At 44.6% G+C, this 23,471-nt stretch overlaps 1 protein-coding gene across 1 annotated transcript in view; it reads left to right on the top strand.

Moving 5' to 3' along the window:
* EBF2 (EBF transcription factor 2) overlaps positions 1 to 23,471 on the top strand; it is a 193,878-nt gene that overhangs the window by 124,631 nt on the left and 45,776 nt on the right. The window contains exon 7 of the mRNA XM_027077364.2: positions 11,452 to 11,533. Coding sequence (XP_026933165.1) covers positions 11,452 to 11,533 — 82 coding nt within the window. The remainder of the gene's footprint in view (positions 1 to 11,451; positions 11,534 to 23,471) is intronic.

Genomic DNA, 23,471 nt, shown 5'->3' on the forward strand with positions numbered 1-23,471 from the left:
TTTTGGCCTACCGATCTTTTTTGGCTGCTACTATTAGTGACTTCGCAGAGTGGGAGGGCCAAGGACCTCTCTGCTTTCTCCCAGCCTGTTATTTCTCCTCTCTTTGAAAGTTTGATCACTCCCCCCTGCCAGAACATGCATTTCCCACTTTGTGTTTCTAGCTTTGTCCTCGATTTGTGTGACTGTTAAGCACACTTTGGCCTTCCGGATTCCCTCCTTGCCTCAAAATTTCAAACAAGTTATCGACCCATACCTGGACTCTCCTGCCCCTGGTTTATTCTCCGGGTCAAAATTGAGCCTCGTGCTCGGTCGTAAAACTATATAGTTTCACGTTTTCAAGCGCACAGATGCGTGTGTTTCTTTGAGACCGTACTCTTCAGCATTAAAGAGGGACCCTTCATTGTAATCATTACCGAATGGATACAGTACTAATGGAACTTAATTGTTTCCACTAGATGGATCTCGGGTGTTTTTGGCAGCCAAAATGAAAATGATTCCAAATACCATCAAAGGGGCTTATAAGCACCCAGCATGCACAGAGTGTTTTGATATACAGTGGAGTGTTAATATCATTATCTCTCCTAATACAACATACGGTTACTTTAATCCTCTCCCGCCTCTGTGATCTTGCAAGATCCGACGGATAGACGGCAAAGAATAAAACATTATACACAAGGAGACAAAGGGAGAATTAGTCCCCATCCTCTGAGTGAGATTTTTTTGATTGTTTGAATGTTGGCTTCAAATATGTACCTTTATCAATACTGACTTCTGTATCTTCCACACTAGTTTGAGTTTGTATGCGACATCAAACATACCTTTTCACACATGCTCTTTCCAGATTTTTTTTAACACTTACTTAGCAGTTTATAGAAGGAAGTGAATGATCTCCTCAAGCTGCTTACAAATTAAAAAAAAATCTGTGCTTATTAATTATGCAGGATTAGTCTAATTATAATTCAGCAAATTAATTAGCGACAGAAGGTGTTCTGAAACATTGGAGTACATTTGCATGTTAAATGGAGAGGCTAGTCTGTAATATATGTAAATTTATGCATGGCTTCATAGTTTAATTTAAAAATTTGCAGCTGCATATGGTATGGGAGCAGGTGAAAAGTCAGTTTTAGTTTAATGATGCTAAAAAACATTGGATGGTGTCCTGTCTTACCAAGAGAATGCACTCATATCTGCTAATCTACGACTCTGTCATAAGAATATAGCATTACATAGATGCTCAAACTCAAGGTCACTAGTGAGTGGACCCATAGGTGCAGTAAGTATAAAGCTAAAAACTGCGGGGGGAAAGCGGTGATAGGAGGGACCCAAACTCTGAACTTTGCTCGCCACTTTATCCAATATTGCGTATTGGGTCGGTCCGCCTTAGTTTCAGGAAAGTAACCTTCCAACCTGTGTAGAAAGGGATATCTTTTTTGTCCGACCGTTATCTGTGCTGGCAGGTAGAAGAGTTGTCCAACCTTGATTCCCTTTCCAAATATTCACATTTGCACTTCATTTCAATTTCCTGGAGCCGTGGGAAAGTTATTACCAAGTTATGAATTAATGGTAGGGTAGAGAGTTTTACACATTGGCCTCAACCATCTGGCAAAACAGTAAAACCAGCGGACCAGGCAGCAGCAAAGGGCTCTTGGTGTAATTGGTGTTCATTGCTCAGCCTAGCATAGATGAGCTTCACAGGGAGGGCAGAGCCGCGGGAGGGGGAGGGGAAGCCTGTCCAAGGGGAGAAGGGGCACTAAGGAAATAGGATGGTAAGGACCCATTAAGCTGATGGCTGGCTAATAACTTCATTTCTCTCCTTCATCCGAGTCGTCGTGGGCGTTAGAAAGGGAAAGAGATTTGTATTCCAATTCTGAAGTCTCCCTGAATGATGCTTCCTGAAGTCAGCCGGTACCACGTTCAGTTTCCCTCCCTCCGTCTTTTTTCCTCTTATTGATCTGAAGGGAGAGGGAAGGATCCGGCCAAAAAGAGGATGCGGGTTAAAAACAAAGCAAAACAAACACACAAACAAAAAACAAAAGGAAAAGCTGGAACAGCGCACATTGCCAAGAGCCCTCCAAAGACACTTTCTGAGAACAATTGGAATTACAAACATGCTCTTAGCGTTCTGTTTCACTCCAATTCAAGCCCAAAGAGTTCAATTATTATTTTCATTAATGGTGTCAGATTTTCATCCGAGTGCAAAAACAAGGACTTCTCCTTGGAGATTCTTTTCCTACGAGCCTCATGTTGCCAAGTAATGGAATTCAGGGGAGTGAGGATGTGTGTCTGACTCCAGAAGGAAAAAAAAGACAAAAAAACCTCCCGCCACATAACCCCAGGTCCTCAGAAACTATAGGGTGTTATTGGTAAGACGTGGAGAATCAAAGTGGCCCCTTGCTTTGGCAACTCAGCGACTGTTGACAGTCGGTTGTTTGCACTTGAGCTCTGGGAGACCCTCACTTCGGAAGAAATCCCGAAATGGCTCGGAAATGGAGTCTATCAATACAGAGCCAGAATTACACAGTGGGGGAAGTCGCTCCCTCCTGGTCCACTGGAGAGGCAGTGTGTTTGGTAATGAAGGATCTGAAACTGAAGTGCCAAACTGAAGTGCCACTTCCAGGAGCTTGTGATTGGAGTGAACGCCGAATAGAAAATGATCTGATGGGGCCCGCTGCCAGTGAGGAACCGAATTGTTTTGCCTGACCGTAGTTTGCGGAAAACGCGGATGAGGACTCTGACCCACGGTCCTCTGCCGTTGCTCTCTTCCTACGATCTGTTGTGATAGATTTAATGGCATTTTTGTTTTTCTTTTTACGGTATCTTTCCAGGGCATGCCCGGGTGGCTCCGTCAGTTGAGCATCCAACTTTGGTCCCTGAGTTCGAACCCCACATCGGGCTTGCTGTGGTCAGTGCGGAGCCTGCTTCAGATCCTCTGTCCCCCACTCTCTCTTCCCCAACCCTGCTCATTCTCTCTCTCTCTCAAAAATAAACATTAAAAAAATAATAAAATAGGGGTGCCTGGGTGGCTCAGTCAGTTAAGGTCTTGATCTCGCGGTTCATGAGCTCAAGTCTCATGTGGGGCTCTGTGCTACTGGAGCCCGCTTTGAGTTCCGTGCCTCCCTCGCTCTCTGCCCCTCTCCTGCTCACGCTCTCTCTCTCTTTCTTAAAAATAAACATTAAAAAACTTAAAAAAAAAAAACAAACAAATGATCTCTCCCTGAAAATTAAGGGAAGATCTTTCAGTAGAGTATATATTAATACTGGAGAGGTAATCAATGCAGAGAGAACCAGATCTGAATTTATGGCAACTCCCTCTGGTACAATTTTGTTTAGAAAATGAGCCATTTTCACATGTGGTGGCGAGGAAGGGGCAATTCAGGGCGAGGTGCCATAAGTTCGCCTATGGAAAGGTGAGGGTGCTAAGTTACTATGTCCCAGCCCAAACACTTGGCGTGGATAATTAATCCTCGCCACTGGTGCAGGGGGTCAGGTTACAGAGGAAGAAACTGAAGGTCCCTAACTTTTTTTTTTACAATAAATACAAAGCAAGCAAAAAATAATAACAGTAATTGCAGAAGCCTTGATGTCGTGTGGCAGTGACTTGGTGGGGACACCCCAGTGAGCTGCCACATGTAAGACCGAAATTATCTGCGGCCAAAGAAATGAACTTGCTGGTCTATTAAAAAATCTCCAATGTAGGAGAGCCTCCTCGGTCCCTTGGGTAATGCTTTCAAAATTTAGCTTGGTGACTTGACTCTCAAAAAATGTTTTCCAAGATTTAATTCAACTGCTCATGTTGCACATTTGACTCCCAGCCTTTTCTGTCTCCATAGTCTTTTATTTTTTTAAGTTGATTTATTTGTTTAAGAGAGACAGAGAGAGCATGAGTGGGGGAGGGGCAGAGAATGACGGAGAGAGAGAATCCCAAGCAGGCTCTGCCAGCGCGGGGCCTGACGCATGCGGGGCTCGAACTCACGAAACGGTGAGATCGTGACCTGAGCTGAAACAAAGAGTTGGATGCTTACCTGACTGAGCCACCTGGGTGCCCCTTCCATCTACAGTCTTGATGGACAAACGACCCCTAATCGTCATCATCCACTCAAGCAGTATTTTGTGTTCTTTTTCTAGAAGGCTGTAACTCTTTGGGTCATGTCATGTTTGGACCACGTGGGTTCTTGAGATGTTTTATTTTCGGATACCTGATAGACTTTTGTCTGCTTGTTTTGTTTTGTGACACGAAGAGTGACTTTACTCTCATTTCCGTAGAATAAGGTGAAGGATATCACATGATCCCCCCATAGATCAGTGAGGCCCTAGTCCCTGAAGCAAAGAGCCACTTGGCTGTATGTCCTACCTTTTTCTTCAAAAGAAGCACGGCCAAGGTCGCCTGGGTGGTTCAGTCGGTTGAGCGTCCCACTTCGGCTCAGGTCGTCATCTCATGGTTCGTGGGTTCGAGCCCTGCATCGGGCTCTGTGTGGCTGGCTCGGAGCCTGGAGCCTGCTTGGGATTCTCTCTCTCTCTCTCTCTCTCTCTCTCTCTCTCTCTGCTCCTCCTTCACTTGCACTCTTTCTCTCTTTCTCAAAAATAAATATACATTGAAAACATTAAAGACAACAAGAAAAGAAGCACAGCCAACCTCCCACCAGAGCCATGTTTTTCTAAGAGTCAGAGGAAGCAGAGTTCCTCTTCTAGCTCTTCTACTTATTAGCTGTTTGACCTTGGACAAGTAATCTCACCTGTGTGAGTGTTGTTCCTCTCCCCTGTAAAACGGAGATGTTAATTCTCCTACTCTCAGAGGTGGGTGGGTTAAATACAATCACACGTGGCACATAATGTGAGGTCGATGAATGTGGGTTATTTATTTCTTGTTATTACAATCATCTCCGTAATTAGTCTTTCAACCATCGGGAGTGAGAGGAGTTGAGTGTAGTTGTAAGTAAGACAATGTAGTGCTTCAAGATTTTCCGTAAACTTACATTTTTTGGGTCTGAAATGAGCTCTCACCGAAGCAGTCTACGTGGATAAACTTTAATGGTAATACAACTCTTCCATAGGGATGCCTGTGGAGATTAAAGATTCTGTCTGCTCTGTTCATGTATTTATATTTACATTTTAAGGGACTCTTTAAATAAATAGATCACCTAGAAATTCAGCTTAGAGAAATGAGTATTTGATTTAAGCCTAAAGATCCCAGTCAGTCAACATTTTTCAGTTATCTCCCCTTTCCATGGATCTTCTTGAACCTTTGTTTTGGCTGTCATCTTACCAAGCAGATGTCAAGTTCCAACCATTCCCAGATGCCCCACTGTCAAGTTTTTAAGGCATAGCAAGAGCCAATGGGGAGCTTGACCCCCCCCCCCCCGAGTCTCTTGATTTTTGTGGACTTGAATGAGACCCTTCACAAGGCCCTTAAAGCTTCAGGGCCCTTTCTTCCTTGGGCTGATACCTAAACAATCAATAGATTTATCAAGAGCAATGTCATCTTTGAGCCAAGCATGGGGCCCACTGCTGCCCTTCATCTCACTTTGGCCGCCAGGATTTGGATTCTGTTGTAGGCTTTTGGGAGAGGGAAATGCGTTCTTTCTGTTGTCAGAAGGTTCAAAGAGGATGTTACAGTTAAGACCTAGATTAAAGCTGGAGCATTATCATCATGTTTTTTACTGGTCTCAAGTGGAAACCCAGCACTTAGGGGTTTTCTTACCTTGTAAAGCAGAGGGAGCTGCCATGTTGGACGTTCTGGGTGAGAAAATGGCCCCCGCAGGTGTGTCCATCCAGCGCGGCCCCTCATCCTGCCTAGTCCCCCGAGGATCCAAGCGTGACAGGGCCCTGGGACAAGAGAGGCAAATGCTCATTTCTTTCAAATATGACTGGATGATCCGGCCTCTCCCTACATTTGATAGTTCTCAGAAGTGGTAGCAGTGCCTTAAAGGAAAGGAGTTAACCTTCTTTTCAGAAGCACCCACAAGCAGTGGGAGCCAATTGTATTTTAATTTATTGGACTCTAGAAAAGGCGGCTTAGTAGTTAGTCCAGATAACATGTGTCTTCCTCGAAAATCGTTGGACTTCGGCCTTTAAACACCTACACGGTTTGTGAGGCATATCCAGTCTACATGTGGCTCAGGCTTCAGTGAGCCAGCCTGCTTATGTGGCCACCGTGGCAGAGAGAGACAGAGAGAACCAGAGAGAGTACCCCTTGCTCTTGGCCTTTGGAGACGGTGGGGGTAGTCTCATCTCTGTGGTGTGGAACGTGTGATCATGGTACTGCAGAAATTATTTCCAACATAGGCAGAATTAGATATGTTTTTTTAAGGGAAAAGTTTTCAAAGTGAAAGGTATTTTACACATTACTTTGTGTAGAGTAAGGTTCTACCTGATGGTGGCTGTTACTGGTGCTAGTTCACATTCTTTTTTTTTTGTTCACATTTATTTATTTTTGAGACAGAGAGAGACAGAGCATGAACAGGGGAGGGGCAGAGAGAGAGGGAGACACAGAATCCGAAACAGGCTCCAGACTCTGAGCTGTCAGCCCAGAGCCCGACGCGGGGCTCGAACTCACGGACCGCGAGATCGTGACCTGGGCCGAAGTCGGACGCCCAACCGACTGAGCCACCCAGGCGCCCCTAGTTCACATTCTTTTGATGGGCATCCCTGTCTAATCTTTTCCTTGCAGACGTTCATGTCTTCCCACAGTGCTCTCCGCAACACTTTTCGTATCGCAATTTTTTTAGAAGGCGCTGGATCTCGGACTTCAAATGGGAGGTGAATTGAATGACCTCTACCACAAATCTGGACAGAATTCTGCTGGGTTTCGTACTAGTCGGATCGTTGGTTATAATTCTGGAATCCGGCGTGAATGCTGAGTAATTGCCCTTCCTTGGATTTAGAGACACGTCCTGCCCGCCCTGCTTCTCCCACCCTCCAGGCCGTCACTCTGCGCCCTATTTCTGCAACCGGTTTTAAACTCAGGTTCCTTTTGGGAAGGGCTCAGGACACTTCTAGACCCACCCTTCTAGAACTTTCATTCTATTCTTAACAGTGATGCGTGTTCCAGTATTCCAGATTGGGAGAAGAAGAGTTCTGGGGTACTAGGAGATCCCGTGAGATCGTAGACCCATGTTCAGGGGTCTCCAGACGCCTCTCACAATCTGAAGAAGTATATTTTGAAGAGGTTGATTGTGTGCTCCATGAGGGCAAAGATTTTGTCCATCTTATTTGCCATGGTGCTTGAACTTCTGTGGAATTTACTATATACTTTGCAGTCGATCAGATAGGTAAATACATGACTTTCATTAGTAGGCATTGACTTCCATGCAACTATCTTTGACCTAATGTTTCCCTCTTGCGATGCTATAGCCCTCTCACCAAGAAACCAGAATCCTTCACGTGGTTCTCTTTCTTTCCACCCCCCTCCCCTTACCTCCCTCCGTCCCTCTCTCCCTCCCTCCTTCCCTTTTCCTTCCTTCCTCCCTCCTTCCCTCTTCCTTCCTTCCTGAGCATTTTCTGTTTTAAAACAGCTGTTTTGAGATATAACTGACACACTATAAAGTTCACCCATTTAACGTGTACAGCGCCATGCCTTCTCATCTGTTCACAGAGCTGTGCAGTCATTGCCGTAATCTAATTGGTTCAGGAAACATAGAATGCCAGATGGAGCTTGCTGCGAGAAAGACCCAGGTTCAAATCCTTGTTTCTGCCACGGACAAGCTGTGTGATCTTGGGCAAGTGTCTGAAAAATCTGGTGCCTTTGTTTTTCGTGGCTGTGAGACGATTCATCAGTCATAAAGTTGTTGCAAGAAAAAAATGGCGCGCTGTATATGAAGCACCTAGCTCAGGGTACTGCACAGAGGAGACAAACTTCCTTTCCGTCCCTTCTGTGATCCCGACACCCTTCAGCCGCTGGTCCAACCCAGAATGGTGAGCAGGGACAGAGGTGGCTTTGACCTGTGATGTTCCTGAGCCACCTTCTCCTGCCTCAGAAGCATCCAGAAGGGGTCTTGAGAGAATGGACACTCAGCAGTTTGCCTGCCAAGCCCCAGGGTACCACCTGCTCTGACCAAGGCATCGCCTAAGATGCCTCACTTTCCATCCATCAGCTGTCCTGCCTTATTTAGTTATTTAGTTAGTTCTTTTTCCACAATCTCAGATCAGTGGGTTTGCCCTATCTCTAGAAAACCCTGGAAACATCCCACTTGGACTTTAGTAAATCGGGGTCTTTTTGTCTTCAGTGCTTTCTTCTATCAGTGCAGCCATTTCTGGAGGGCTCTCAGCTCTACACGCTTGACTTTGTGATCATAGAACGTTAATGTTGCCTCAGCCCTGGAGGTCATCCAGTTAAACCCAGCGGAAGAAACTGAGGCCCAGGGAAGTGAGGTAACCTGGTTGCATAGCTGGTGGGTAGCAGGTCAAGACTAGAATCCTGTCAGCATTTAATATATATTTGTGGAGTGCGGGAATGCCTTTTGGTACCTTAGGTTGCCTCAGCGGACCTAGGAACCAGGTTGAAAGCTGATGGCTCGAGTTCCCATTCTGATCCCACCTCCCCGCGTCTATAAAACAAGGACAGTCCTGCAGTTGTTAGAGTTCGCTCCTCAGGAATGAGATCAGAAGCCTTGCAAAGTGTACTATATGCTGAGTGGCTATAATATTTATGGAGTCAACGCTGTTTGGAGAAAGTGGAAATAACAACATCCATCCTGATGAGAATCTGCACATTTGGTCCGAATCTTGTAATTCATTTTGGTTTCCCGTTTCTGAGTGCAGAGTGCTGACATTTCCCAGGCAGCTGTGGCTTCGGAGGGATCCAGACCCAGGGGATTTGTTCCCTGCCTGTGGCTAATGGATGGTATAGTTAGTAAAGGGTTCTCTAGCAAGCCCCTGAGCACGGTGGGTGGAGGGGGTGTGGGCGAGGGAGGTGGAAGACAGCAGGAAAAGGAAGAGAAAAAATTGGAGACCTCAGTAAACCCCAGAATTCCTTTACATGAATTTTTAGGTTCACGTATAAAATATCCAGGCCATAGTTTCTGGAGCTAGCCACTTAGAAGCCGCTGTGCCTTCCTTTAGAAAGTACTGTACAACGTAAGAGAATTTTCTCTCTCTCCCTCCCCGCTTGACTTACCCCCGCCGCCATTCCCTTCTCCTTTGTGAACGGAGGGTTATATCCCTACGGTGCAGGGAGCTGTCTAGGTTACAAACTCCAATCCCAGGCCAGCCAAAGAGTCAAAACTTTCCATCCAAAGAACTCCTAATTGAAAATGAATCGAGCCTGTCGGCAGGCCCCTCGTTTCCCCCAATCAATTTGATTTCTTGTAAGCATTTTTTTTTTTTGCACTTTTCCACCTACCACACCATGCGCGCAATAATGCCTTCGCGAACATTAATGTCTTCACCAGATACGTTTCAGGGAGAGGGTAGGGCAGGTAAGGGAAAGTCTAACACACAGAGCGTGCATTATAAGGAGCTCCGCTGAAGCAAAACTTTCCAAACATCAAGGACTTGGTAAGAAAAGGCACTTGATTTGGTTTGAAGAGGGGAAAAGGTGTAAATCACCCATGGGGGGTGGGGGGGGGAGGGCTATTGTTTACAAGGGGACTGCTGTGAGAAACAGCAAGTTTTAAAGGATCTCCGTGAGTCCTGAGTGGCAGTAGCTGCCTCTGCGGAGACTGTACAAACGGAGGAACATTTCCCCTCACAAAAATCAAATGTTTGAATTCTGCTCGGTCTCCGAGTGCTACGGGCAGGCATTTCACTGCATTTTAGGGAGCAAAGGCAGGTGGTGAATTTGGACACTGCGTAAAGCAGTGAGGGGCAAAAGAAAAAAAAAATAAAAACGCAGTGCGGGGCATCTTCTCTGCCCTGTCATTCCAGAGGTACCTCGGCTGGAGACCCTCGGTGGCTGCATGGCACCGGAAGTAATGCCCACCCCCCGCCCCACCCCCCACGCCCCACTCCCACCCCCGCCCCAGCAAAGATTAAAAGAGAAGTGAAAAGCAGATGTCGTAACAGCACGAAAAAAAATTTAGCTGTTATTTCCAAATTCACACCCCACCTTATTCATAGATAGGGGTCAGGAGCACTTGGCCAAATATTTTTAGCGAATCTGGAGTAAAAGAGACTCCAACACAGAAAACACTGTGCAGAATACAGTTCCCACTCTCTCCTCCTTTATCGTGTACTGCTTATCTTTCCATCAGGGCTATTATTATTATTTTTTTCTTTAAGTGCTACATACAATTAACCGGAGCGCGCTCTAATTCTTTTGTGTGATTCTTTAAAAAAAAAAAATGAAAATAAACAGAAGGTCACCCTGAGAGCATCTCACCAGCCGTTGCTTTAAAATAGAATTTTTGGAAGCATTGTTGATTTCCACTTATTTTTGTTGGTAAATCCTGGGAAAAAAAATGTATATCTTTTCCTTTAAAGTTCTAATTCAAGGCATGGATGTGAGAGTTCTGGAGGGACTTTGGGACTGCGGTAAAATTTCGTTGTCATAGTAACAGAAAGGGAAATAGGCCTAGCTCACCTGGGACTTTAACACTGCAAAAGCTGGATTTTTTTTTTTTTTTAAGGAAAAGGACTCTGCAAGTGAAATAAATGAGAAACTTATTGTGTTTTGCAACAAAATCCAAAACATGAAATAGGTAAATGGCCGAAAAGACCACCCCTGCCATTTTTGTTGTTGTTGTTGTTTCATGTCCTTGTCTGATTAAAGGTTCCCAATTTTAAACCTGCACAAATAGTTTATTTCAGAAGCTGTGGGCTTTAAAATATGCCTTATGAATGATAACCTCAGACCATTATGCTGCGCCTTTGTATTTTTCGGGATAATCTACAGATGGTCTGAGAGGACATTCACACTTGTTATTAATCATAAAAACCCCAGTGTATTCCTGCACAGACCGATCTGCCTTTGGATGGCAACATACCGTTTTCTGATTTTTATATACATTGGTTAAAAATATCAGGGGCCCTTTTGTGGGTGAGGGGATACGTGTGAGGTGTGCGAGCGTGAAGGTGTGTGTGGCCCGCGGAAAGCCACATGCGTGAGGAACCCTAGGATTCTGGGTGAAGTCATGCCATTTTTTTTTACCCCGGAGCAAGACATTTTTGCGCGGCAGGAGTCACTGCTGCCTTGGAAGGCTTATTTTTGGGAGACAGAGTGCCCTTGCAACTCGGGGTGGGGGTGGCGGGGGTGGGGGGGGCGGGTATACAACCAGCAGCCCAGCTTGGGAGCCACCTCACAATCCTCAACGGGTGATGGAGCTGGCGTGTGATTGCAAACATCCAAATTTGCAAATTGCAGTGGGTTGGGGCAGGGTGTTCCTTCCCAGGCGGCTGGCTGAAATTCCCCAGACTTTGAAACACAATCGCTTTCCAATCAAATCTAATATAATGCAGATCTATTTTCTCTTAAAAACTGTTTACTCCGGAGTGTAACACGTTGCTTTCTCTTCGCAGATTCTTTCTCAAATTTTTCCTCAAGTGCAATCAGAATTGTTTGAAAACAGCAGGAAACCCGAGGGACATGAGAAGGTTTCAGGTAAGGGGCCTGCGGTTCTTGCCTGTTAAATAAGTCATCCTGTTTTCCCAGTCTTTAGCACTTGCTTCTTCTTTTTTTTTTTCTGCCTTAGAAAACATTATTCACCGATGCTGCTAACAATAAAGATAACTCTAAATGATAACCCTCATCCCATAGCATTGAGGGTTTCTTCATTTTGTAGTGCTTAGGCCCTCGGCCTCTATTGCCAAGGCCCCAGGGGAGGGGCACCAACCCGTGCTGGAGATTTGATTTTAAGCCCTCAGGCTGCCCTTCGCACACACAGCTGCCCACAGCAGGAACCGTGTTCTTGATACTCCGCCACCTTGGGATTTTTCAAAGCAGCTTCTCTATGCTTTCTGCAAGCAACAGCCTCTTCCTTTCCTTTCCCACCGATTAACTATTCAGTGGTCTCTCTCGGAGCCTTTGGGAAAGCAGCAGCCCAAACAGCCGTGGTCACTTTAAGATCGCAGCATGACAACAAGACCCACGGGGCAGTGACCCAGCTGCCTGGCAGTTAAATCTGCCACCGGTTTCATCACCCTTGCCACTGATGTACTGAGGACACGAGCTAATAAAAACACAGAGAGAGGCAAAGTGTGTCAGCTAGGAGATGAGAGGAAGTGCAGTCCCCCTCGGCCCCCTTCCTTAATCTTTGAAGGACCCATATTTAATCCACCAAAAGGCTTTCTTGCCATTCACACCCCGGCGAAACATACAGCGCTCTCTTCCCCGTGGAAACATTGAAAACACATTAGACAATAGCCTTCAAGCTTGAGACTTAAAAAAAAAAAATCCGGCAGCAACGGAAGGGATGGGGATGATTAAACTCGTGTTTTGGGGGAGGAAAGTGAGGTTTTAGGGCCTTAGTGACCTGCCTCTAATCGCAGGAAGGATGTGATGGAACCAGGAGCCAGGAGCGTCTGTCTGCTCAAACCCCTTCCACCAGACCGCGGGTTTGCACTGTGTACAACAGCTAGGTGCGCGCTTTGCTGTTGACTTTTTGAACAACCTGAATCATTTCTGAGCAAGGGGCTGCACGTATTCGTTTTGCGCTGGACCGCACAGATAATGTCGCTGCTCCCGCCCGAGGCTCAGAGAGCTTCTCGGGTTTAGGAACAGGGTCCTTAAAGAGTTGCCAGGGGAGGTGGGTGCACACACGGTGAGAGAACTACTTTGCAAAAAAAAAAAAAAAAAAAAAAAAGAAAATTCTTGTCATTTTTTTTCCCCACCATCTGATGGCTATCGAACTATCTTCCTGGCGCTGGCCCACTTTTTGCGCATTATTGAACACTATTACCAGCCTCTCTTCCTCTCCATCACACAATTTCTTCCCCTTGCCGTATGCCGTGAAGACAAATGGAAATAAAGTGAGCTTTCTTGGGGACCACGCAAGGAGGATTGTGCAAGGTGGAAGTTTATGGTATTCCATGTTCCAAATGCAATAGTACAGCATGTCAGTCCAAAAAAAGTGTGAGATGCAAAAGAATTCCAAAGTACCTCGATGACCAGAATGACCTTGGCTTTCACTTCCCCAAGAAACAGAGTCGGGAGGAGAGGTTGGCAGTTTGCATTCCTATCTTCCTGTTCACTACCATCACTTCCAAAGAGTTTTGCATTTGAGAATGCTCTTATAAATGTGAAGAGGCTTTTCATAGAAAGCCTTGTCATTTTATTTTTCTCAAATTTTGGAAACGTACCCACTAAGCAAACGCATGCTCATATTTCCTGTACTTCTTCGATTATTTACTAAGTGAGGGTTTCAACGTGTCTGAGCTTTCAACAGGGTCAGAATAAATATTGCTGATCTCAGAATGATGGCGAGTTCTCATCCCATGTGAAAATATTTAACTTCTGCAGAGAACGAGAAAGATTTTTTTTAGGCTTGTGGGTTCTGATTGTCTTATTTTGGGGGTAGTGCTAACATCAATTGGCAATTTTCTTTTGTATTTTCTTATTGAGTTAAAATTCAGAGAACATATCATTGATCCTTTTTTAAAAAGTTTATTTATTTGAGAGAGAGAGAGAGAGAGAGAGAGAGAACTCCAAGCAGGCTGTGTACTCTCAGCGTGGAGCCCGATGTGGGGCTTAAACTCATGAGCCGGATGAGACCAAGAGCCGGATGCTTAACCAACCGAGCCCCCCAGGCACCCCAGAGAGAACATATCATTCATCATTTTAACCATTTTAAATTGTGCAATTCAGTGGCCTTTAGTATATCCACAGTGTTGTGCAACGATCACCGCTATATGCTTCCAGAACATTCATCATCCCCAAATGAAACCCCACACCTCCCAATTCTCTTCTCTCTCCACCCACTGGCAACCACAAATCCACTTTGTCTCTTGTGGATTTTTCTCTTGGGGAAATTTCATAGAATTGGAATCATACAATCTGTGGCCTTTTGGGTCTGGCTTCGTTTCACCTAGCATGATGTTTTCAAGGCTCACCTGTGCTGTAGCCTGTGACAGTCCTCCATTCCTTTTAGTGGCCGGATAATATTCCATTGTAAAAATGTACCGCATTTTGTTTATCTGTGCATCCGTTGACGGACCCTTGGGTTGTTCCTACACTTAGGCTTTTATAAATAGTGCCGCTGTGAACATTTGTGTGCAAGTTTTTTCATGTGCAAACAGAACATATGTTTTCAATTCTCTTGAGTATATACCTAAGAGTAGAATTTCTGAGTCATACGTTAACTCTATCTTTAGCTTTTTGAGGAATTGCCAAACTGGTTTCCACAGTGGCTGCATCATTTCACATTCCCACCAGTAATGTTCAAAGGTTGCAATTTCCCCATCTCTTTGCCAACACTTGTTATTTTCTGGTTTTTGTTTGTTTCTTTGTTTGTTTCTTTGTTTCTTTTTTAATTCTAGCCATCCTATGAAGGTGAAGTGGTATTTTACTGTGGTTTTGATTTGTCTTTCCCTAATGGCTAATGGTGTGGAGCAGTTTTTCATGTGCGTGTTGACCATTTGTGTATCTTCTTTGGAGAAATGTCCATTCCAAATCCTTTGTCCATTTTTAATTGGGTTATTTGTCTTTTAATTGTTGAGTTCTGTGGGTTTATATTTTATATATATATATAAAATATAGTTTATTGTGATTATGTGTGTTTGTGTGTGTGTGTGTGTGTGTGTGTGTGTGTGTGTGTGTGTGTATGTATGTGTGGGATGCTAGGCCCTTATCAGATAATTGATTTGCAAATATTTTTTCTCATTCCATCATTGTCTTTTCTCTTTTTGGATAGTGCTCTTTGATGCAAAGAAGAAATGATAATTTTTATACTGTGCTCAGATTCTATTAAGAGTATAGTCTTCAATGAATACTCTTTGCATAGAGAAAAGCCTTGACTATGACTATGGGCTATCAGGGTCAAGTGGGAGACTTGGGTCAAGTTCAACATATGGAACCAAACCAGAGATTGTAGGTAATCATGGTGGTGGGGCGGGGGGCGGGTTGTGATCTGAAGGAATGGTGACTTAGGAATTTCTGAAATACATATCTTACTCAGAATGACAAAGGTAACACTTTTAAACCATACAGACAATTACTTCATTTCTCTACTTTGTTAAGTGATCAAACAGATTTCATCTGAAGCCTTCTTTTGTGGAGATTTGATCTGAACAGATAAAAATATGAATCTCTTCTTACCAAATCACGACGCCAACCAACCTCCCTCTCCTCTCTCACCCCTCTTCTTTCCTCTGTCTCCAAAACACTGGTGGAACCGAATTCTTTTTCCAAAAATGAGCACATGAGAACAAAACCATTATATTACATTCATTTTCTAACCTAAAACAAACCTTTCTTTAATTCAGTTCAAGTCCTAAGTATCTTGGACCTATACAAATACATATGTCTATTTATCAAAACACAATAGGTTTTAATCCTTTTTTGGTTCACAGCCTATTGAGAATTTGGTAGAAGCTATAGTTTCCCCACCAAAAGCTACATTGAAACCAAGTTTTACTTAAAATATCAGGTGTGGCCAGACCTCTTGAAATGTTTCTTAGGGTTCCATGGACCCCTGATCTAAAGAAATGAAATTCATCTACCAAATGGCCGTCCTCCATTTAACCCTTACAAAGAGGACCTGTTCACTTGGGAATTCCCTCATGAATTTTCCTGTTCTCTTATAAATGCCATCTGTTCCCAGGTGGCTCTTGGATCCCTGTCCTCAGACCTCACCCTTCTCTGGAGCTGCAGAATTACCATTCTACCTTCTTCCTGGGCATCTTCTCTTGTGTCACTAATGAGCACATGTTCACAGCAGATCTCAGTACTGACTCTCTGGATCTGTGCCCTCCTTATTTATCGTTGAAGTATCACTTCCTCCACCCAAGTAGCGGTTAAATCTATCTCTCTTCCTGAAAACAACTGCAATAGGTCCCTGCTTCTACTCCTTCCTTGTCTAGTCCATCCCCAGCCCTACTGCCAAAGTTAACTTTGAAAACATGTCACTCCTCTGCTTAGAATATAAGTATCTAGACAGAAGTTCAGGTTTTAAAAGGCTGAATAGTTTCTTCATAGATACACCCTGTCACGCACATCTCCTGATGTTTCCATATACCCACCACTCACTAGGCACCTCTCGCTGATTTCTCTGACATGGAATATTACTTGGAACCTTTCCACACAGTCACCCCTCTGCCTGAGAACCCTTCACCTCTCTCTGATTTGTGACTTCTACTCATGCTTCAAGATTATACCTGGGGCGCCTGGGTGGCTCAGTCAGTTAAGCTTCTGACTTTGGCTCAGGTCACGATCTCGCAGTTCATGGGTTCAAGCCCCGCGTCGGGCTCTGTGCTGACAGCTCGGAGCCCAGAACTCGCTTCGGATTCTGTGTCTCCCTCTCTCTCTGCCCCTCCTCTGCTCACGCTTTGTCTCTCTCAAAAATAAACATTAAAACATTTTTCAACAAGTTAAAAAAAAAAGAGACTACACCTGAGTGTCACCTCCTTTGTGAGGCACTTTTCTCACTCTTCCTGACCGGACAGAGTGGTTGCCTCCTTCTTCTGTACATCATACCATTCTCTCCACGCTTCTTCTATACCATCGATCACATTGTCTTGTCATTATTGTTTGTCTGAGACTGTGCTGCCTGAGGGTAACTGCTATGTCTTCTTAATTTTTGTATTTCTCCCCAATGCCTAGCACAATGCCAGCCATTCTGCAGAGCTCAATAAATTGTTATCAGATACATTTTTAAGAGGGAGAAGAAATAAAGGGAAGGAAGAAAGGGAAAGTAAAAATGTCTGTGGTCCCCAACGTATCTAAATCCATGGACCATACATGCAGAAAATCACTTCTGCCCTTCTTGAAATGGAACAGTTAGGTGAAACACCCAGATTAACAGCTCAGTGAAGAAAAGGAAAAGAAATTTGTGCCTAGTTTAAGCTGACAGGCCTGTTAGACGTGATGAACCCCATTCTTTATTTCGCTGCATTGTGGGTGGAGAGCAGGCAGTTGGAAAATCCAGAAGAAAATCAAGCCAAGACAAGGAGAAGTGAAATATGTTGCCATTTCCCCCATTCAGATTTGAAAGCACGGAAGTTGATAACAATCAGGGCAATTGTTGCCAGCTCATTCTCATAGACAGGCGGACTGCTTCTGCTCCAAGTCAATGAAAACATAGATGCCCTCATTCATTCACTCACCCAACCAGTATTGTTGAGGAAATTCTCTTTGCCAGGAACTATCCTAGGTGCTAGAGATACATCAACAAGCAAAACAGATACAATTCCCTGCCCTTTAGAGACGTATCTCCCGGGGCGGGGAGGGGAGACACAGGGAAAATATGATAAATGAGTGATTTACATGGCTTAGCTCTGCTTCCCCGTGGTCTTCAAGTGACCTGCCTGAAAGCACAGGGCCCAGCATGAGGCCAGTTGTCTTCGCCCTGACTGTCAGAACCCAGTGGTGTGGTCAAGGCCAGCTGAGGTAGAACTAAGCGATACCCGCCGTTATGATAGCAGTCAGTGGGGATACTCTTCCATGTAGTTTTCAAAGTTTTTTAGAGCATCAGCTGTAAGAGGACACTAACGTCAGCAGATCACTTACTTATTTGATATTGGGAAGCTTAAAGGCCTGGGTGTCCATGATTTCCCCTTGCCTCACGAGGACTCTGTTTTCGGGCGTCTGGCTCAGTCAGTTAAGTGTCTGACTCTGGATTTCTGCTTGGGTCATGAATCTCAGTTTGTGGTATTGAGTCCCGTGTCAGGCTCTGCGCTGACAGCACGGAGCCTGCTTGGGATTCTCTCTCTCTCTGCCCCTCGCCTGCTCGTGTTCTCTCTCTCTCTCTCTCTCTCTCTCTCTCTCTCTCTCTCAATAGATAAATTAAAAAAAAAAAAAAAACACCACATTTTTTAAACAAAGGAGTCTGTTTTAAACAGGCCTGATCAGGGGCGCCTGGGTGGCTCAGTCGGTTAAGCGTCCGACTTCGGCTCAGGTCACGATCTCGCGGTCCGTGAGTTTGAGCCCCGCGTTGGGCTCTGTGCTGACAGCTCGGAGTCTGGAGCCTGCTTCGGATTCTGTGTCTCCCTCTCTCTGACCCTCCCCTGTTCATGCTCTTTTTCTATCTCAAAAATAAATTTAAAAAATTAAAAAAAAATAAACAGGCCTGATCACTGTAGAGGGCTGCAGTATTTTCCATCATATAGGTAGCACCAACTTGTCCATTAGTCATTCTGAAGTTAGTAGCATGTGCCTTGAGATATCTCTCACCCGAGCATAATATGAAATGAACTCCTTCGTTTAGACCTAAAGCTTTCGTGTAGTTAGGATAAAGACTCTTACTGTCATGTGCTGAACTTTTCTGAGTGACTCTTGTATGCCTCAGGTTCACCCCTAAATTATTCCGTTTTTGGATTAGGTCCACCAAAATCATAACTTTTGTTTATACGCTGATTCTAGGGGGAGGACTGAGAAATATATACAGACAGGTCTCACCACCTGTGGCCTCAAGAGACAAACGGGCAAGATATATGGAGGGGCACGGGCATCCATTTCTAACGAAAGGAAAGTCATCGTGGAGCCAGATTGGGAAGGACATCAGTGCTAAGTCGATTCCTGTTTGTTTATAGGGATCTTCACAGAATCCCGGGATGGGCCTGCCAGAAGGGGATTTTGAGGGGCACTTGGAGGGGGTGAGAGAAGGGGTTGTGCCTGGTGAGGCTACATCCAGGTCTGCCAGACCTGGGAGGAAGAGATGTGGAGAGAAGGGAATGGAAGGCGGAAAGATCTCCTCCATCAGAATGAAGAAAGGAAGTGAGGCCGCGTAAGCCCTGACTGGCATCGCTCTGGTAGCTGGATAATGTGAGAGGCCTGGGGCCCGGATACAGTTGTTACTGCCCAGGAACAACCGGGAAATTAATGTGGATGACAGAGACACCCAGTCCCCACAGCTGGGCGTCAGCCCTTAGTCTGTGTGACTAAACAACGCATGAGCGAAGGGCAGGGCTGCTCATGTCTTGGAACAGGGCCAGGATCCATCCAACAAACCCTTACGATTTCTTAACCCCCCAGTTCTTATATAAAACGTTTTAATGGCACCACCATCTATTTTCCTTAAATAAAAAATGTTGAATGTTTCTCTCACACCCATTGAAGAGGGAAACGAGAGTTTAAATGAACTCCAAATGGTAAAAATTTAATACAGCTCCAGCTGCCTGCAGGTTTCTTCAGTTCAAATCTTTCAAATCGAGAGCTCCCCCAGCTGCTCTGTGATCTCATGCACCCTTGGAAGGTTGCTGGGCTACTGAGTAGCAGGTTTAAAGCTCATAATGAAAATCACTTGACTTATGGCCTCTCTAATCAACAGGTGAGTCCATGATCTGGTGGTAAAATAAACCAGAGAGTCCAGGAAAGAATAATTATCTATCTGGAGTCAGAAAAAAAAAAAAACCCTCCGAGGGGCTGAGGATATTTCCCTCAGTCTAGTGCTTTAAGCTCAGGGAAGGCTTTCTGTGGGTCACTTCAAGCTTTTCTCTGCTTGGCAGGATACCCTGCTGCCCCCCCCCCCCCCCCCAACGCGTGACCTTTAGCATCTCAAATGGGGACAAGAATCAGGCGGATAAAAGGTTTGACTCACCCCCACAGGGAATGTGTTTTGACTTCTTTGGGGGAGAAAAGGGAGAGTGGTAGCAAGTAGCTCTCTGTATAACTTTTGGGAAAAGGACACGTCAGATTTCAGGTAAGTGGAAACAAAGCTTAAATGCGCCAGCATTTTAGGAGACGCAAGCTTGGGCCCTAAACCCTACCTCTGAACGCATTCCAGAACAATCAGATGCAGAACTTCCTGGAAAGCAAAGCTTTTTTAGTTTTGCAATAAGAGTGCGTAGATTTTTCGCTGCTTATGGGGACTGCATGCTCCTGGTTTTTGATGAGCGACAGGTGATTCCTGAGGTCCCTGGTGGGCAGAGTTTGGTGGAAGAACATGGCCCAACTGAATCGAGAACTGCATCAAATATGTTAAGGCTCCCTTGTGGCTCTCCAAATGTTTGCTGGTAAAATACAGCCCTTGACCAGAACCATCCCGCTCGGAGTACGTTTTGGACGGGGAAAGCAATGGGTTCGATGGCATAAAATGAGGTAGGGTGGATGCAGCAAGTGTCTTTGACCCTTGAGATGGGGCAAATTTAGTTGTAAAGCAGGCTCCCCAATGACACAAAAGGTGGGTTGGAAAAAACATTGCCACTTGATTTTTGTACATATTTAATTCTTAAAAAACAACCCCCCAAAACAGGCTCTAAAAGACAGCCATCCTAAGCCAAATTTGCAAAATATGCCAGCAGAACCTGTCTCTGGCATACTACTGCACTTATGCCCATTAGATTTTTGTTTTGTTTTGTTTTAAGTTCCAGAATGATGATTGCAGTAACCTCAAGTCATGTAACCAAACTTTTTCAGCTCTTCAAGACCTATCTCAAGTTTCACGTCCTTGATGAAAATGGTGGTCACTGCCTTCGGGTTAACTTTTCTCACCTTTGGACTCCTAGGGTATGCAACGGCCACCCAATTTGGTCCTCAATTATGCATTACTATGTAGTCATCTTTTCTGATTATGTGTAGTGTTTGTTATGCTTCATCAACTACCTGGTAAGCTCCTTGAAGTTGTGACAGTGTTTTCTGTAAGTCTCCATTGCGTGTAGCCGTGGAGTGTCACTGGGAATGTCACTGGGAGTGTCAAAAAATACCATTGACTGCTTGAAACATAGGGCTGTCTTCTTCAGAAAGTGTCTTCTCGGGAGTTATGTCCTTAATGCCATGGTCCCCCCTCCTTTCATGCAAGCAGTTCCACAATGCCCCACATCTGTCTCAACAGCACTCAACTTTGTGTTCTCTCCTTCGGCACTTGATCCTTAACTGAACAGAAAATTTAGCCTTAGGGAATACGAAACAGCAGCGATTGCTAAGAATTCTGGGAATTCCTTTAAAAAAAAAAAAAAAGATGACAAAATCCATACTTGTGGGGTAGGTGTTTAAAGGTAATTTTGGAGACCCTGGAGTCCAGTAACAAAGAAGAATCTGGTCTTTAAATCTGGTTTGAAAATACGACGTGTGCCAAGAGTAAAGTGGTGGGGAGAAACAATTTTCAGTAGCCAATTGTTTGTTGTCAGCCTGGGTTGAATTAACGGAGGCTTAGACAAAACTGTTTCATCAGAGTCCCCTTGTCGAATGTGAGAATTAGCCAGGGTATAAAAACACCAGTGGAGTATTTTTTTTTTTCTCGTGCTGTGGACTCCAGACTTGGTTGCCTACCACAACCAGAAGTCTGTCTTGATTTTCTCTGTCCCTTTAATGGTCTCTATGTCTCTTTCCTCCTACCACAGGTGGAAAATAAAATCCCACATAATAGTTACGCTTTGGGAAAGCTGAAATAACATATATAGCAACTGAACAGTTATAAGGGAAAAGCACATCATGAATTTAATTCCATTTCCAGATGTAAAATGTCATAAAGAATTTTTTTCCATACTTGGCAAAATAACAGGAATTTTCGAGGCCATTTTATGTAGCTTGGTGGACGCGTGTTTGTGAGTAGGTACACGAGAGCCTTCCACCTTGAGTGTGCTATAAATGCTACGTAGTGTAGCTTTACTGAGATTAAACTACGAAAGGCCCCACGTTCAGCTAGAAGGTGCATGACCCTCACTGAAATGGAGGGGAAACGTGTCTGACTGATGGTGGAATCTGGTGTGTTTTCAAAGCAGGAGCTCTGATCCATATGGGGAGGTTTCTAACCAGTGTAATTATTCTCTCATGACGACAGACACTAGGATTCTCGTCTGTTTCAAAGAGCAGATCGTGTAGTCATTCCACCCATTTTTCATTTTGACTTCTCTTTTTCCTTCACCCTCCTGTGTGAGGCTTAGGGCCTTTGTAGGAACACCTGGGTGGGAGCTGAGAAAGGCTGGCTGGGGGTAGAATCCAAGCTGGTCGTTCCTCTGACTTAAGCAATTCAACGAAGCCATACAGTTAGAGCTTTGAGAAGGAGAGATGTTAAAAAGAAAACCAAAAGCGTGATGTTCCAAAAAGCCAAAGACGTCTCAGAGTGAGACATAAAAAATACCTCAAGGGTGGGGATAAGTCAGGTTGGTAAGGGTTCCCAGGCTGCATGCTATCATTCTGATACCAAAGGGACAGTTCCTTTCGTGGCAAATTGGTTGTACGGGTTAACGGATGTGCCCACCTAAAGGGTAACTCCCGCCGTGGCCTTGTATAGGCAGGAGAGACCTCTTTACAGCTCAGCTCCTGCTTTGTATAAATTATTAGAATGAGGGACATGGGAGTACTTTTAGATAATGAGAAGAAAAATATAATTTGAGGAAGCCAATCAGTTTTCTTGGGTACTTTTAGCAGATTGCTAACACAGTTGTAAATTTTGTTCTTACAGCTTTCTCGTACTTTTCAAGGGGAGATACAGACTTTTTTTCATGTAGCGAAAACTGCCATTTAATTGGCTGATTCAGAACGGAACGCACACGGCCCCTCTCCAGTTGGTCTGTGCGTATTGATCTGGCTTCACCAAAACTTAGAGATCACGCGGCGCAACATAGGGGGTTGTGAGAAGTGCAAAGCTACTGTCACTTAAAAAAATGCAAGCAATTTTGGGGCGCTTGGGTGCTCAGTCAGTTTAGCGTACGACTTTGGCTCAGGTCATGATCTTGCGGTCTGTGGGTTTGAGCCCGCAGTGGGCTCTGTGCTGACAGCTCAGAGCCTGGAGCCTGCTTCGGATTCTGTGTCTCCTTCTCTCTCTGCCCCTCCCCTGCTTGCGTTCTATCTCTCTCTCTCTCTCCCTCAAAAATAAACATTAAAGAAATTTTTTTTTTTTAAATGCAAACAGTTTCAACGGATCCCTACTTCTCTTTCTTGGAAACTTGTCTTACAAATGCCATGTCATAAATAATATTTGCATGAATATGATAGTTTTTGCTTTTGGGTTGAACTGAAATGTTTCAGTTGGGGAGAGCTATAATTTACAGTAGCGTGGGTTTCAGATCTGCAGGCTTTCCTTTGAGAGCTTCGAGCTAAAATACAGATACACCAGATATGAGAAACAAATGAAAGCTGTCACGGTGTCAGCAGCTAAGACCGGGGGTCCATCCCACACAAATTATGGACATCTGTATTCCTAATTGGCATTCTTTCGAGCTGTGCCAGCAGAACGGGAGTTCCAAGAGAGCCTGACAGCTTCAGAAAAGACAAGGTATCAGGTTTAGGTGGTCGGAGACACTGATGAGACATCGAAGCTCTTTTGTAGGCCGTATTCTCCATAGGTTTGCCATAATACCCGTGATTTTCAGTTTCGGCAACCTCCGAATGGCAATCCTTTGTCAATCCGAAGTTTGCTACTTCTAAAACAGATCAGCTTATGAGCCTGAGATAGCACGTAGTGTTGATGGTTATATGATCAGAAGATCGTTGGCAGAGATGCATA

Source organism: Acinonyx jubatus, chromosome B1 (assembly GCF_027475565.1).
Source record: "Acinonyx jubatus isolate Ajub_Pintada_27869175 chromosome B1, VMU_Ajub_asm_v1.0, whole genome shotgun sequence".
In the NCBI taxonomy this organism is placed as follows: Eukaryota; Metazoa; Chordata; class Mammalia; order Carnivora; family Felidae; genus Acinonyx; species Acinonyx jubatus.